A 13,675-nucleotide genomic window follows, 5' to 3' on the forward strand; every position below is an offset into this window, starting at 1 on the left:
GATCTGGAAGTGAAGTGAGCAGTCAAAATGTATGGTTTAGTCACTGTGGTGGTGACTAAAAGAAAGGGGGAAGAAAAAAAATGTCATTAAACGTACCTGTGTCAAGCTTTATCCTGTCCAAACAATATTTTTGTGTGAGGTATGTAGGGGTTGCAAAAACTGTCAGAAAGAATTGTAAAGTATCTTGAATCAATTGTGGAATAATACTGTCCTTCGCAGAAAGCACGTTGCATGACCTTAAAATATGCCAACTTTTTTTGATGTGCATAAAATCAGTCTGAATTTAGCAATGTTTTTCTCTTATACATTGGGGTTTGAATGAGAGATTGCAGATAGACCTATAAAAAGCATTTGAATTCTATAATTGTATGAAAGAAGCCAGCAGTAATTTACATGCTCAGCAAACAGGGAAATTCTACTAGTGGGAGAATTTCAGCTAAGGTCAAATTGTATTGCTGTTCCATAAAAATCAAGCTTTCTTAATACATGTGTTCTGAGAACTTCATCTGTCAAAATACATGTTAACTTCTGATCACGCCTTATTTAAAATATACGAAAGTATAAATTGTTGCTGAGAAATAACAAATAAAACAAGAAACCATCACTCAGTGCTAAGAAGTTGACAAGGAGATTAGTGCCTCCCACCTTTCTTCCCTGAAAAAGGTCTGGGGGAGGGTGGCAGGGCCCTCCCTGCAGGGCAGGCTGACACAGGCTGCGTGCAGGTGTGATGCACAATCAGAGGTTGTCACAATACTCAGGGATCTTTCTTGGGCTTTTGGAGTGGATTTCGTGGCAGCATTGGAAGTTCACACTGAATCATGATACATGTATTCAGATGGTCCCAGATGTTGCAATCTTTTCAGGAACCCTGATTCATTCAATTCCTCTGTTTTCTTGTTGTTCCTGACAAAATACTGGAAAGTACCTTCAGAACACCTGGTAGAGATCAGTCAATTTTCCTGTCTCTTGTATGGTACCTTCTATTAATTTTCCCCCCTCCCCATTTTTACTTGTTGTTTTATCGTGGATAAAAAAAATGTACAGTGGCATTTGAAGATGAGATAGCGATAAAAAAAAATCCATTTATTTCCTCTGTGTTTACTAATTATTTTCTCACTGGTCGATGATTACTTGCCTGAGTTTGTTTTTCCCCTCATTTGTCTTCCATTCCCCGCTTTGCAGATTAGAGCTCTGAAGCCGAGCAGGTGCACTGTGAATGGTGGCCTTTGTGCCATTGCTTTGGAAGAGGCTTCTTTCCCCCAGAGTCTATTGGAAGGAGGAAAGAAAAGAGAAATCTGTTTGCACACGACTTCTGTTCTGGTAGAGAAAAGACAACTTCTGTACCCAGAACATCGTGAAGTGTTTGTGTAATCAAGGTCTCAGTGTGAATTTCTGCATCTTTAAAAAAAAAAAAAATCAGCACAAGAGTGTTGGTTTACATGTGTTTAGTTTTTTAAATACCAGAGAGAGAGAGATGTGCTGGGGTAACCCAGTAGTTTCTGCTGTTGGGATTATGTTGGCTGCTGTTCACTGATGTCTCTCTGAGTGTAACTGTTTGTGATTTGCACTTGTTGAAGGGTGGTGAAGAATAGGTGCAGAATTTGTCTGCTGTCACCCTCCTTTCCCTGCCACTGAACAGCTAAAACATGGTGTTTAATACAGTCCCGTGGCACTTCCAGCATTAGGTGCACATATATAAAAATGTTAGCACTAGCTATTACATGAAATTTTAAGTAATCTGTTCTGTTCTATATAAATTAGTCAGGAGGCTGACAACAAGCTCGATTCCTAAGCAACAAGCTGTTCTCAGTCCTGAGGTAACTATTGACACTAAAGCTTGTCAGGTGGGAGAAGCTTTGCAACTCCCTGTGCTGTACAAATAAGAGAGCACAGATGTGATTAAGTGCAGTATCTGACTGACCTTTCCAGGCCTGTTTCCTTTACGTTAACAAAGAAATCATTGTGTGGTGAGTGATCAGCTCTGTGGCTATTGGAGATTATGAGGAATGACCTCAGGAAGCAATTTGCTTCCTGCAACAGGAGATTGTCTTGTTTTTGGGCTCTTAAGCCTCTGTGATCAACCATATATCTCTATGTATATAGTATATACAAATACTTTGTGTGTGAATGTTATGTACTTCTCCCTCATTTTAATTTTTTTCAGTTTCCTGTCTCACTTCCTTTGGTGCTGTGACAGCAGATGGAAATTACAAAATGTTTAAGTATGACATCACTGACAGCACTTTTCCTGTAGTGCTTTTTTTGCTTGGGAACACCAGCAGCAGCATCTTCTGGATATTGGCTGTGTTCTTACTGAGCATCGAAATAATAAATCTTCCCCAGATTTCGTGTGAATGTAATTTAGGTATTTTAATGGGTGTTGGCTGTAGTTAATCAACATTCCGCTTTACTATTTAGAAAACCCCTCCTTTTCTGCTCTCCTTGTACCATTCTTTCACAACACCAGCCTTTTTTTCCACTCTGTGCTGCATGCATTTTGTTTGTACCTATGCCTGCTGTGTTTTTATTCAGCACTGGTTTTGCCTTTACCTCCTTGTGTGTTTTACTTTGTCACTCGAGCCTTTGATTCATGTGACCCAATAATGCTTTTATGGTGCATAAAAAATATGATGACAAGGCATTGGAAGGATGGAGAAGGGCTTGAATTTCACATTTGGTGAAGACTTACTGTCTTTGTGTTCCCCTTCCCAGCCTGTTGTGATGTCTTGCACATGTGTTTTATCACCTAAGTTTCCTCCCAAGAAACTCTGTTTTCCAGTTATGCTGGAAACCCTCAGCTTCACTGCTAAGATCTAATCTTGAAGAAGTGCACAGCCCCCATGTAATGCTTGTGCACACAGGCTGGTAGGGCCAAGCAGTGTGAAAGGCTTATGGGAAAATGAAAATTGGCACTCCAATATTTATTGGTTTGTGTTACATTTATTTTTTGGAAGTGGATTTCATTACTGTAATTTTTCCCATCCTACCCCCAATCAGCACCCATCTCTCAAATGCCATGTTAAATTGGTGTTGGTCAACAGGGAAAAACAAAACCTTGTGGAAGCAGATGGGGCAGATCTGGACAATCTGACATCTTCACTTTCTTGTAGAGCTATTTCTACCGTGAAGGGAGGTCTGCATCACCTGCTTCTATAGACACAGCTTCCTTTTGGCAGGAAAAAGATTCGATATGATGCAAATACTTGGTGAGGTCCAAGAGAAGACTTCACTATTTATACTGTCAGTGTATAAATTCATCCTGGAGAAAGAACTGCCTCCCCTCACACCCCTGTGAAGCCAATTAATAAGCCCACTTCGTTAGCCCTCCTGTGAGTCTGACAGCTGTGTGAAGGTTTTGATTGTTGGATGGTTTATGCCAGACGTGGAGACACCTAACCCAGCCAACAGGTTTCGTCCTTTCCTTGTAAAGCTGAAGGATCACGGCAGTAACAATAAAAGTCAGAAAATGAGTTAAGCACAATTGCATGTAGGGGAGTCCTAAAAATAAACAGTTGTGGTTTTTTAACTGGATTTGCAAGTAGTAAATACAAATTTAATGGTTACCTGGTGGTTTCTTACCTTAATGGCTTTTTATTTGTTTGTGGTAGTGATATATGTACTGTTCTTTATTTTTCAATTTCTTACAAAGCCTGCAGTCATACAAAATATTTTGGTGAAAAGAATAAGGCTGGTTTCTTGTACTTTTCTATGGGTGAAAAGAGGACTTCAGTTTCCTTGGCTAACAAGTGGTACTTGGAGCTGTTTTCAGTAATTAGTATTGCTGGTTTTGTATGCTCTGAATGTATAGCCTTGTCTCTCTGCTCTTTAAAAAAAAAAATAATTAGTAGCTAATCCATGCTGAATAACCTCTTTAGATTGTGGTCTTTGTTTAAAGAAGTCTTACCAGTTCAGAAGAAAGCGACAGTCTCTTTCAGAGGGCATATCCCAAAAGTGGAACTGATTCTCCTTGTTTTCAATGCAGCTATTTTGAGCTGGAGAGCAGTGGCCTGCGGGATGAGATCAGGTACCACTACAGGTTTCACGGGAAGATGAGGACAGAGGTGTTCCCCTACCGCCTGGCAGATGGGCAGTGGCACAGGATTGCTGTGTCCCTTAGTGCCTCCCACCTCCTGCTCCACGTGGACTGCAACAGGTAAGCAAACACTTTCTGTCATCTGGATTTCTTTGAAAAGTAATCTCTGCTTGGGAATCAAATTGGAAAATGTCTCATTCTAGAAGCATGCTAAACTGCCGTGGGATAAGAGAAGGAAAACAAAGTATTAAAGTGGAACAATTCATTGTGATTATGAACAAATGTGGAAAAGGTTGATTGCTGATGGGGGAGTATTAAATGCATCTCTGTAGTTTAGGCAGTAGCTGAGCAGTTATGTTTGCCAGTGATTGCATTTAAGTGTGATGGATGGGTGTGCAGTCTGTTCTGTTGTGAACTGCTTCACTCAGCATACCTGAGAACCTGAAGGATAGACAGATGCATCAGAGACACTCTAATTTTATTTTGCATAATCAGACAATGTAGTTTGTACTGATTTTTCCACGTGCTTCTGCATTTGGAAACTTCTGAGAAACCTGGAAGCTTCTTTTTGCATGACTGGAACCAGTGTTTTTTGTTTTCTGAAGGGTATTCTGTCTTTTCCATTAGAAGTTGTGGAGGCTGTGAGATGGCATATTGCCAGGATTTCAGGGAATGGAAATCAGCAAACCTAGAATCTCTCTTGCCTAGGGACTTGATCTCACAATATATTGTAGACTTCAGATGTAGCAACTGATGAGGAAGAAACTCAGAGGGCTTGAAATTGGGACTTTGATGATAGTCTTTGTGAATGAGGAAAACAAACCATTGCTTTTGTATCTTATTGCACCAAAATGAAGGGAAAAAGTCCTTCACATTCAGTGAGAGGATCAGCATATGCATTTTGGGATCATGGCACTTAAAGGATTGGGTTATGATAGCAGATATTTTTTTGGAAGTCTTCATTTTGTTCAGCCAGGCAGAATAAAGCTAGATGAGTATTATAGGAGTTAAAGGAACATTTGAAAAAGTTTGCATTTTGACCCAAGTGATTATGAGATACTGTTTTCAGAGGAATGTTACAACCATTTTCTGCAACTTCATTAACTACTGAAAAATCTAATCTGAAGGAATGTTGCTTATTGGACCTTATTTGGACCTTAGAAGCAATTAAATGCTGAGAGTAATTTTAAATTCATTGGGGCATGAAATGTACAGTTTGCAAAGATCCTCTTAATTTCAGTCATTTGATTTATTTATATTCCCATTATTTATCTGTTATACTATTTCTTTGCTTTCCACAGGATGCTTTTTTCTTTGTTTATTGACATACTGGGTTTTGGGACAGGCTCTTTGTTATCCACTTTGGTTTTGGTTTTTTTTTTTTTTTAACAAATGTGTTTTGGGAAGACCCTTTTTAGCAGATTGTTTAGCTGGCTGCTTTCTTGTACAGGATTTAAAATGAAGACAACACAAAATGACTGTCTGGTGCAGAATTCTTTCCAGGGACAGGAGATCTGCATAGAGTCATGGTTGTGACCTGATTTTCTTTACAGTAACAAGCAGAAATAGATAAATACAATTATGGAATGAGCTGTGCTGTCATATGAGGTGACAAATATGTCCAGCCATCTCTGTCAGGTAGCCCTAAACAGGGCTGATCCATCCAACCATGTCTCTTGAGGTGCTACATCCTAAGGTTGCTCCCAGCATAAATCCATACCAAGATGTCTGTGTTTGGCTGTGCACTGTGGTGTATTTTATGTATTGTGGTGTTTTATGACAACTCCTGTGGAAGAGTAATGGAAATAGTTCCGAAAGCATGACTTGAGGGACAGATCATAGTAGAAGTTTAAATGAGATGGGGAAAAAAACCCAGGAAGTCTCAGTTCCTGAGTCAGCTGAAGCATCACTGTTCAATTAATTAGAGAATTTTGTGAATGTTGGTGTTACTTTGATTTAATCTTAAAACCCTTTATATCTTTGCACTCAGAAAAGGAGTCAACATCTTCTTTATCGTGGCATTTTCTTATGACAGTGCAATAAATGTCGAAGCTTTGAAAATGAAGAGCAAGTCAATGAGGGGTACTTCAGAGCACTACTGAGAACCCTCAGCCTTCATGTTAATGTTAGGGAAGCTCAGCTGGAAGTGTGAGCAGAGTCCCACCTGAGGAGCTGTGGACTCTGTGTAAATGTCACTATTTTAGGCTGGTTCAGGATGCCAATGAGAAGTGATGCTTCTGCAGACTTGAATGAGCAGGAGGAAACAGGATATGAGTGCAGTCAGTGTATTCACCCGTCCCACCTCCTGCAGAGGTTTGGTGTCATCAGAACAAGAATTTAGCTTCCTGTGTACCTATCTAGTTAAAGTTCTCAGCTTTTTGTTTACTTTGTTTGCCAGCAAAGCAAAAAGGGGAAAGAAAAAGAATTGACTGCCAAAATTAATGACTTGTATTTCTTTAGGGGCTGGCAACATGGCTTCCTTACAGACATGCCTGAATTTGCATGGGCATTGCTTCTTTTGTTTAGGACTGTGGCAGTGTGTTAGATATTTGGAAGGCTATTGTGAATGCAGTGTTACTGAAGTTAATCTGTACCTGAGAGTGCACTGCAAGTGTTTGCATTGGGAAAAATATCCAGTCACAACCTAGTTTTGCCACAGGATTCATACTGTGATACTCTGGCCTCCAAGAACTGCAGCTGACCAGAAAGCACTGGAGAAGAAGCTTTTAATTTGTAAACAGATAGTCAAATCTACTTTTTCTCTTCCCAGCCCTATCACCCACATTACTCTGATTTGTGAAATTGCTTTGACATTTGTACTTGATTATCTTTTGGATTCAATTCAAAGCCAGCTTTGTTTTTCAGACCTTGGTAGGCTAGGGAGAAAAGTGCTTGGGAAATAGCAGAGACCTGTAGTGCTTTAAAGCATCACCTTTAGAACAGTGCAGTTGTCTCTGTTCTAATGAGATGCCATGTGGAGGGGGCAGCCCTGTATCAAAGGAGGTTTATTTGCCCAAGTACAGCTCCTTTTGAAATCAGCTCCTGCTGCATCTCACTGGCTCCTTTTAGTGCTCCTTCAAGAACAAGGAGTGGGAATTGCAGCTGAGTTCGATGTTAGAGCTTGGAACTGCTGGCTCAGGAATCACAGAATGGTTTGGGTTGGAAGGGCCTTTAAAGATGATCTTGTTTCAATCCCCTGCCATGGGCAGGGACGCCTTCCACTCTCCCAGGTTGCTCCAAGCCCCATCCAAGCTGGCCTTGGACACTTTAGGGATGGGGCAGCCACAGCTTCTCTGGGCAACCCATGCCAGGGCCTCACAGTGAAGAATTTCTTCCTATTTATCTAATCTAAACCCACCCCACTTGGATTTGAAGCCATTTCCCCTTGTCCTATCACTTTGTTTCCTTGTCCAAAATCCCTCTCCAGTTCTCTTGTGGCCCCTTTAGGAACTGGAAGGTGCTGGAAGGTTGTCTGAGCAAGGAGCTTTCCCAAGGCTGAACAGCCCCAGATTTCTCAGCCCATCTTCATGGGACAGAAAAAAGATACCTTGGAGCCCAGAGCAGAAACCTGCTGAGCATCACTGGACTCTCCTTACTGACTTGAAAAGCTTCTGCGCTAGACAGTAACCTCTAGCCAGGGATGTCTCAGAAAACTGACATGAGGAGCCGTGGGTGCCCTTGCTAACATGCATTTCACAGTCTAGTGAGGTTCTGAAGGCTTAGAAAAATGAAAAGACTGCATTAATTATGAATGTACTAGTGATGCACAAGTAAAACCTGTGCTCAGAGTGACATGGAAATTAACTTTCCTGCTTTTGGTAGGATCTGTGCCTCCCTGCTCTAGGCAAAAAGGGGTTGTCAAGGATTTTCTGGTGAATGTTTAGATCCAGCTAGAGCAACTGCATCACTGTCCTTAAATAACCAGTAGTACTAATTGATATTTCTATAAATATAAGTATGATCAAATTAACTCTGCCATGCTTTTTCCCAGCCTGGGCATAGGTTCATACCTGTGCTGTTGGGAGATTTGCAATCCAAGAGGTCAAGTCCCACAATACCTGATGTTTGTTTTCTCTGGGAATTTTAGCTGTAGAGTCTGTGTTGTTTCCCATGGCACCTGACTGTCCACTGAGATGTTTGTCCCCTATGGTAGTAACAGCACAGAAATATGTTATTTGAAACACAGAAACATTTAATGGTGTTGAGAAGAGTGAGGGAATAGCATGGAGCCTACAATTTAGGAGGTGGCAGGTACTGTATCAAAATGTATTTATTGAAAATTTTATTGATTGCAAAATAGAAATTCCAAGTTGTTCTCAGTGTAGCTGATTAATCTGGAGGGGTAAGCCTGAAAGGTATTTTATTTATTCTTTTTTTTGTTGTTTTATTTATCATCCGCCATATTACTACAAAGGTACTCACCTATTCAGACAGAATCCATCTTCCTTTGCTTGAACTCTGTGGGTATAGAAGGGAGAGAAAGGTGTTTTGATGAAAAAATTAATGTTCTTCTAGTGAAAATCTGTGCTGGAGTGCCTTTAGCTGTGAATACAGCCTGTGGTTTTGATGGATATCTTAGCTGTTTGATGGAGGGGGTTGGTAAGAGCATAAGAGAATAGATTATAAAACTGGAGCAGCTTGGAAGTAGTCTCCAACTGAAAAAACATGTTGTCTGCTTCTTTTATGTTAGAACAGCGCATTAGGGAATAAAAAATGCATGAGCAGTGAGAACTTTTTAATTGGAAAAATAAATAAATTAAAGTAACATCCTCCAAAGATGGGAATCCAAGACGTCCGAGTTCTTATAAATTAGATATTCTGGCTGCCAACCTGAGGTTTTCAACTGATCTAAACAAAGTTCTGTGACTTTAATTAAAGTGTAATAAATTTAAAGAAGGTTAAGGGATGTATTTAAAAGAGGGATTTGCCGCTTTAGTTACTGTAAAACACTTTCTCTTGAGAGGGAAAATGGTGTGGTGACAGTGCTGCGCAGCTAGGTAATTTAGTCTTGCTATTTGAATGTGAGTTTGTGACCCAGATTGCTTCTCTGCTCTCCAAGCTGTAGCAAGAGCTGTCAGAGAAAACGTAACTTGGGTACAGTGGTGTAATTGTGCATCATGGGTGCACCCGACCTCAGAACTGTGGTGTTGTGGACTGGCTCATTGTCACCCACTAGTTCTTTCCTTTGTTTGGCAGAAAGGCTGTGAAATGTTTAGCATGAGGGAGATCTCCAGCTGGCATACCACATCAGCTGCCATCAGTCTCTATCATCACAGTTAGTGCAGTTAGCTGCAAGGAAATGTTGAGGATACAGTCAGCGTTATTTTCTTTTTAAAGAAGCTTTTAAATAGCTAGGGCTTTTCACTGAATAGCTGATGCATCAGCAGAATGGTGGCATGGGTGTGACCAAAGACTGAATGATATGTTTTAATCCAGTCCCCAATTACGATGAACACTTATTTTTTAATCTCCCAAAAAATAAATTGAACTCCTTTGTATACTCCATTGAGAGAATTGTGAGAATGCATGAGTATTTATGAAAGTGCTGAAAAAGTACTGGAGAAAAAAAAGGTAACAATCCATATCTGTTATCTGTTCCTAGCTGTCTTAGACCCTTTGGCCACCCCCAGAAGCCAGAAATCACTTGCACAGGTACCTGGGCACTGAGCTTCAGCAGAGAAGCCTCACAAGCTCCTGCTCAGGGTGGAATCTGCTTTGGGCTCCTTTTGGGAGCTGCTCCAGCTGCTGCTGATGTCAGGAGAGGGGCAGAATCATTCTCCAGGAGTTTGATTAAGGGTCTTCCATAGGAGCTCGGGGCAGAGTTTGGTGCCTGCAAATCCCAATATCCTGCTGCATTACATTACATTACATTACATTATATTATATTACATTACATTACATTACATTAATTATATTATATTATTTTATATTATACTAAAGAATACAGAAAGGATACTTACAGAATGCTAAAAAGATAATAACGAAAACTCCTGGCTCTTTCCAGAGTCCCAACACAGCCTGGCCCCAGTTGGCCAAAGAGTGAAAACAACTCACAGCAGAATCCAATGAAACAATCACATGTGGGTAAACAATCTCCAAACACATTCCACATGAGCAAAACACAGGAGAAGCAAATGAGATAAAATTGTTTTCCTTTTTCTCTGAGGCTTCTCAGCTTCCCAGGAGAAAATCCCGGGCAAAGGGATTTTTCAGAAAATGTGAATGCCACAGGGACTTGTGGTGCTTTCTGGTGAATTGTCAGTGTTGGTAGACAGGTTGGTGGCTTCAATAGGACAGGAATATTGTGTTGTGCTTTGCCATTGCCATCTTGCATTCCTTGTACTTTTATGCTCTGGGTGTGTCAGAGAGAGGATGGATAATGGCAGAGGAAATAATCTTAAATCAAGACTGGCAAGCCTCAGATGGTTTAGTAGTTTCCAAAAGTGTGTGACTAGTTGTATTACCAAATTCTCAATTATTTGTATATTGGTCCAATACACATGTAGACATGTATAATGCAGTAGGTCTTTAAATTGGTGTGGTTAGTTACAAGAGCAGTCTCTGAAAATTTAGCTTGCGCAGTTTGAAATGTACTTGGATATTTTTCTATGAACTTTTTTTCAGGAGAAGTCTCCTGTTACTTGGCTCTATTTCTTTTTTATTTGTTGATGTGGGGGTCATATGGGCAGAGGGGTGACCATAGTAATTTAAGAGTCAGCCAGATAAAGCAAATGTTTTGAGCTTTTTCCTTTCAGATTGTGAAAACAATTATCTTGCTCCAGCCAGACAGATTAACTGAGATCTAAGAAATAAATGAACTCTTCCATTTGAAGTGATTAGCTTAATTCTGGAGTTTAGAACTACAAGTCACATAGGATAATATTTGAGCCGAATTGAGAAAATTATAGCCCAATTCTAGTTAAATACTTTTAGATCTTTACCAAAGAAAGGTACAGGTGAGAACCCCTCTGAACTATTCAACAGCAGACTTGAGACCTGAGCCTTCATGTACCAAACAGTGCAGAATCTTTCCAAAAGATCTGAAACCTCCTGAGTGTGGTGGGGCTTGAGAGGGCGATTGAGCAAACAGGGCTGAGGCTGCTGAGAGCTGTGAAACCAGCCCAGAGCTTTATGGAGTGCTTTAACACTTGAGGTGTCTTTCTTTGGCAGTTTAGCACTGTTACCCAGAAGGTAATTATTTTAGGAATCCAATCTTTACAAAATCCTCAAGCTGGCTGCAGGGACGTAGAGTCTGCTTGATTGAATTTCTTAATACCCCACAACCTGACAGTTCTCATTATTTCATGATTGGGTGACACAGAACTGACAGCTCTCTAAAGGGCAGCGGTGCAGGATCAGTCACATTTGTTCCTTGGCTGTGAGGAGCTGGAGGCACGTGGGGTGCCCAGAGGTGGAAGGTGTCAGGGCTTGGGAACACCAAGGGAGCTCTGGGGCAGTAGCATGGCTCTCACTGCAGCAGCGGTGTGTGAGCAGGACCAGCCAGCCCTCTGTGGGGTTTGGCTGGCCCTAGAGCACCTGAGTGGGTCAGGGAGGCTCAGTGCTGAGCGTGGTGACAGCAGAGCTCCTGGCTCAGTGCTGTGGCTGTCAGCTGCTCGGCCAACGTGCCGATGGCAAAGGCAGTCCAGCCTCATGCTTCAGAACGTGAGGTGTTTCTGTCAGTTCCATTTCTGCACAGATAAGTGCATAGTGAGCTGGTTGGTGTGTGGTTTTGGTTTTTTTTTTAATGGGAAAAAAAAATTCAGATATTGGCTTCCTCTTCCACTTTAAACATGTTTATGATATGAAGAATCCTTGTTCTGTGATCCGTCTTGCCAATGGAAGGATGCATGGAAGAAGCAGTAAGGAGGAAGTTGGTAGCTTGATCCTTGGCACAGGAGTAAGGTAACATGCACTTGCCAGTCCTGTAACTTGTCCTTTGATCTGAGACCAGGCAGTAAGTGAAAGAATCAGTGGAAACTGCATTACTTAATTGGGCTGCATTGTTAATGGCATCCTCTTCAGCACATCAATAGTGAAAGAAAATAACTAATAACCGCCACTGTGCCAGCTAAGTCAACTTGGAGTTTTTCAGCCCAAGCTGAATTTTTCTCTGTCACACCAGCTACTTACCTTAAACTTGTGTGAAAGATGTGCCATGCAGTGTCCCTGGGGAGCAGCCCAGTGCAGTCTGCAGTGAGAACTCTGATTGACTTGAGCAGAACCATGCTTTCAGCTCCCCAGTGTGTCAGATGTTGTGAGAAATGTGCTGTCCCTGCAGAGTGCTTTTCTGCCTGTCTGCTGGCAGTTTCCATCTAAATTTAATTTTAGAACCAATATAATGGCTTGTTCTATGTTTACTGTCTGTTTCATACACCTCCCCAGTCATGGCCAATTAGTTATTTGTGGGGGGACTGCAATGTTATCTTTCAAACAACCAAGACTAAACCAGACAGCTGGAAAACACCCTGGGAAAAGGGAGATGTGGGTTATTGGAAGAACCTGCAGGAAGAGCTGAGGAGCAGGGAATGAGGCCATGGTGTTCCAGAGGCAGTGGCAGCTCTGGGGAGAGCAGAGTGCCCTTGCACTGAGCTGAGGCAGCACCAGGGGCAGGGCCCTGGCATGAGCCTGGCAGCAAAGGCACAGCCTCCATCCTCAGCCTGCACTTGCCTTCTTCCATCACTGCAGCAAATTGGCTCTGGAATATGGATGAGGTTATTTTATGATTACATACAAATCCTCCAGTGATGCCACGAGCCCCTTGATGAGATGATCCTGTGACAAGATACCCTGTAAAGCAATTAACTTCTCAGCAGATGTGGTTTTGGAAGGGGGGAAGAAGCTGTTTAGTAAAAAGGTTTCTTGTGGCTGACTGAATTTTAAATTTAGCTTTTGTAGCAGTGCAGAGGGAGTTGAAATCAAAAGCCTCGTTCTTTTCACAATTGCACCTATCTTACTGTACTAGATGAATCAACTTTGGGGTTGAGAGGAGCCTGAGACAAAGGGAAAACAAAAAGAAAGACAAAGGCTGCATATATTTTGTGAAGAGGGGCTGTTTCAAAGCTGTAAAAGTTTATCATGCCTCAGGTTCTGTAATTGCCAGAGTGAAAATCTATGTTCTGCAGGTCTTGGGCCAGAGACTAGCACATCCCTCTCTGGCAGGCAGATGGAATAGAAGCAGAGTTTCTGAACTGCCAGTTCTTACTCACCTTGGGACAAACCTCAAAAGCAATCTTAGTTTGTGTTTTTTAGAATTTTCATGACAAAATAGAGATGGCATTAGCCATTTAATCATGGTTTTAATTCATGACAAAATAGAGATGGCATTAGCCATTTAATCATGGTTTTACCTCTTTGCTCTGATAGCATTTTATTTTGGGGTTCATTTTGCTGCAAGACCTTATTTGTGCACATTTTGATGCATATTCTTCCTCTTTTGCTTTCTGATTGTAAGATAGGCTTAATTGGTTACTACTTGTTTCATAGATATTCTAATACAGTTTTTTATCTCAGATGTATCTTGCTCTAAGGGTTTCTTGTTTAATTTGTGGGAGAGGAGCTTTTCTTCTTTTTATATCTTGAAAGAACCCATTGAATTAATTTCTTCCTTTTATTTCTAGAATCTGCTTTTAATTGCTCAGACTT

The 13,675-nt window shown here is 41.2% G+C and overlaps 1 protein-coding gene across 2 annotated transcripts in view; it reads left to right on the plus strand.

Moving 5' to 3' along the window:
* The window catches only part of NELL1 (neural EGFL like 1), a 298,387-nt gene that overhangs the window by 32,107 nt on the left and 252,605 nt on the right, over positions 1-13,675 (plus strand). For both annotated transcript variants that reach the window (XM_014309619.2, XM_031062241.1), the window contains exon 3: positions 3,983-4,153. In XM_014309619.2, the coding sequence (XP_014165094.1) occupies positions 3,983-4,153 (171 nt within the window). The remainder of the gene's footprint in view (positions 1-3,982; positions 4,154-13,675) is intronic.

This window comes from Geospiza fortis, unplaced genomic scaffold (genome assembly GCF_000277835.1).
Source record: "Geospiza fortis unplaced genomic scaffold, GeoFor_1.0 scaffold165, whole genome shotgun sequence".
Classification (NCBI taxonomy): domain Eukaryota; kingdom Metazoa; phylum Chordata; class Aves; order Passeriformes; family Thraupidae; genus Geospiza; species Geospiza fortis.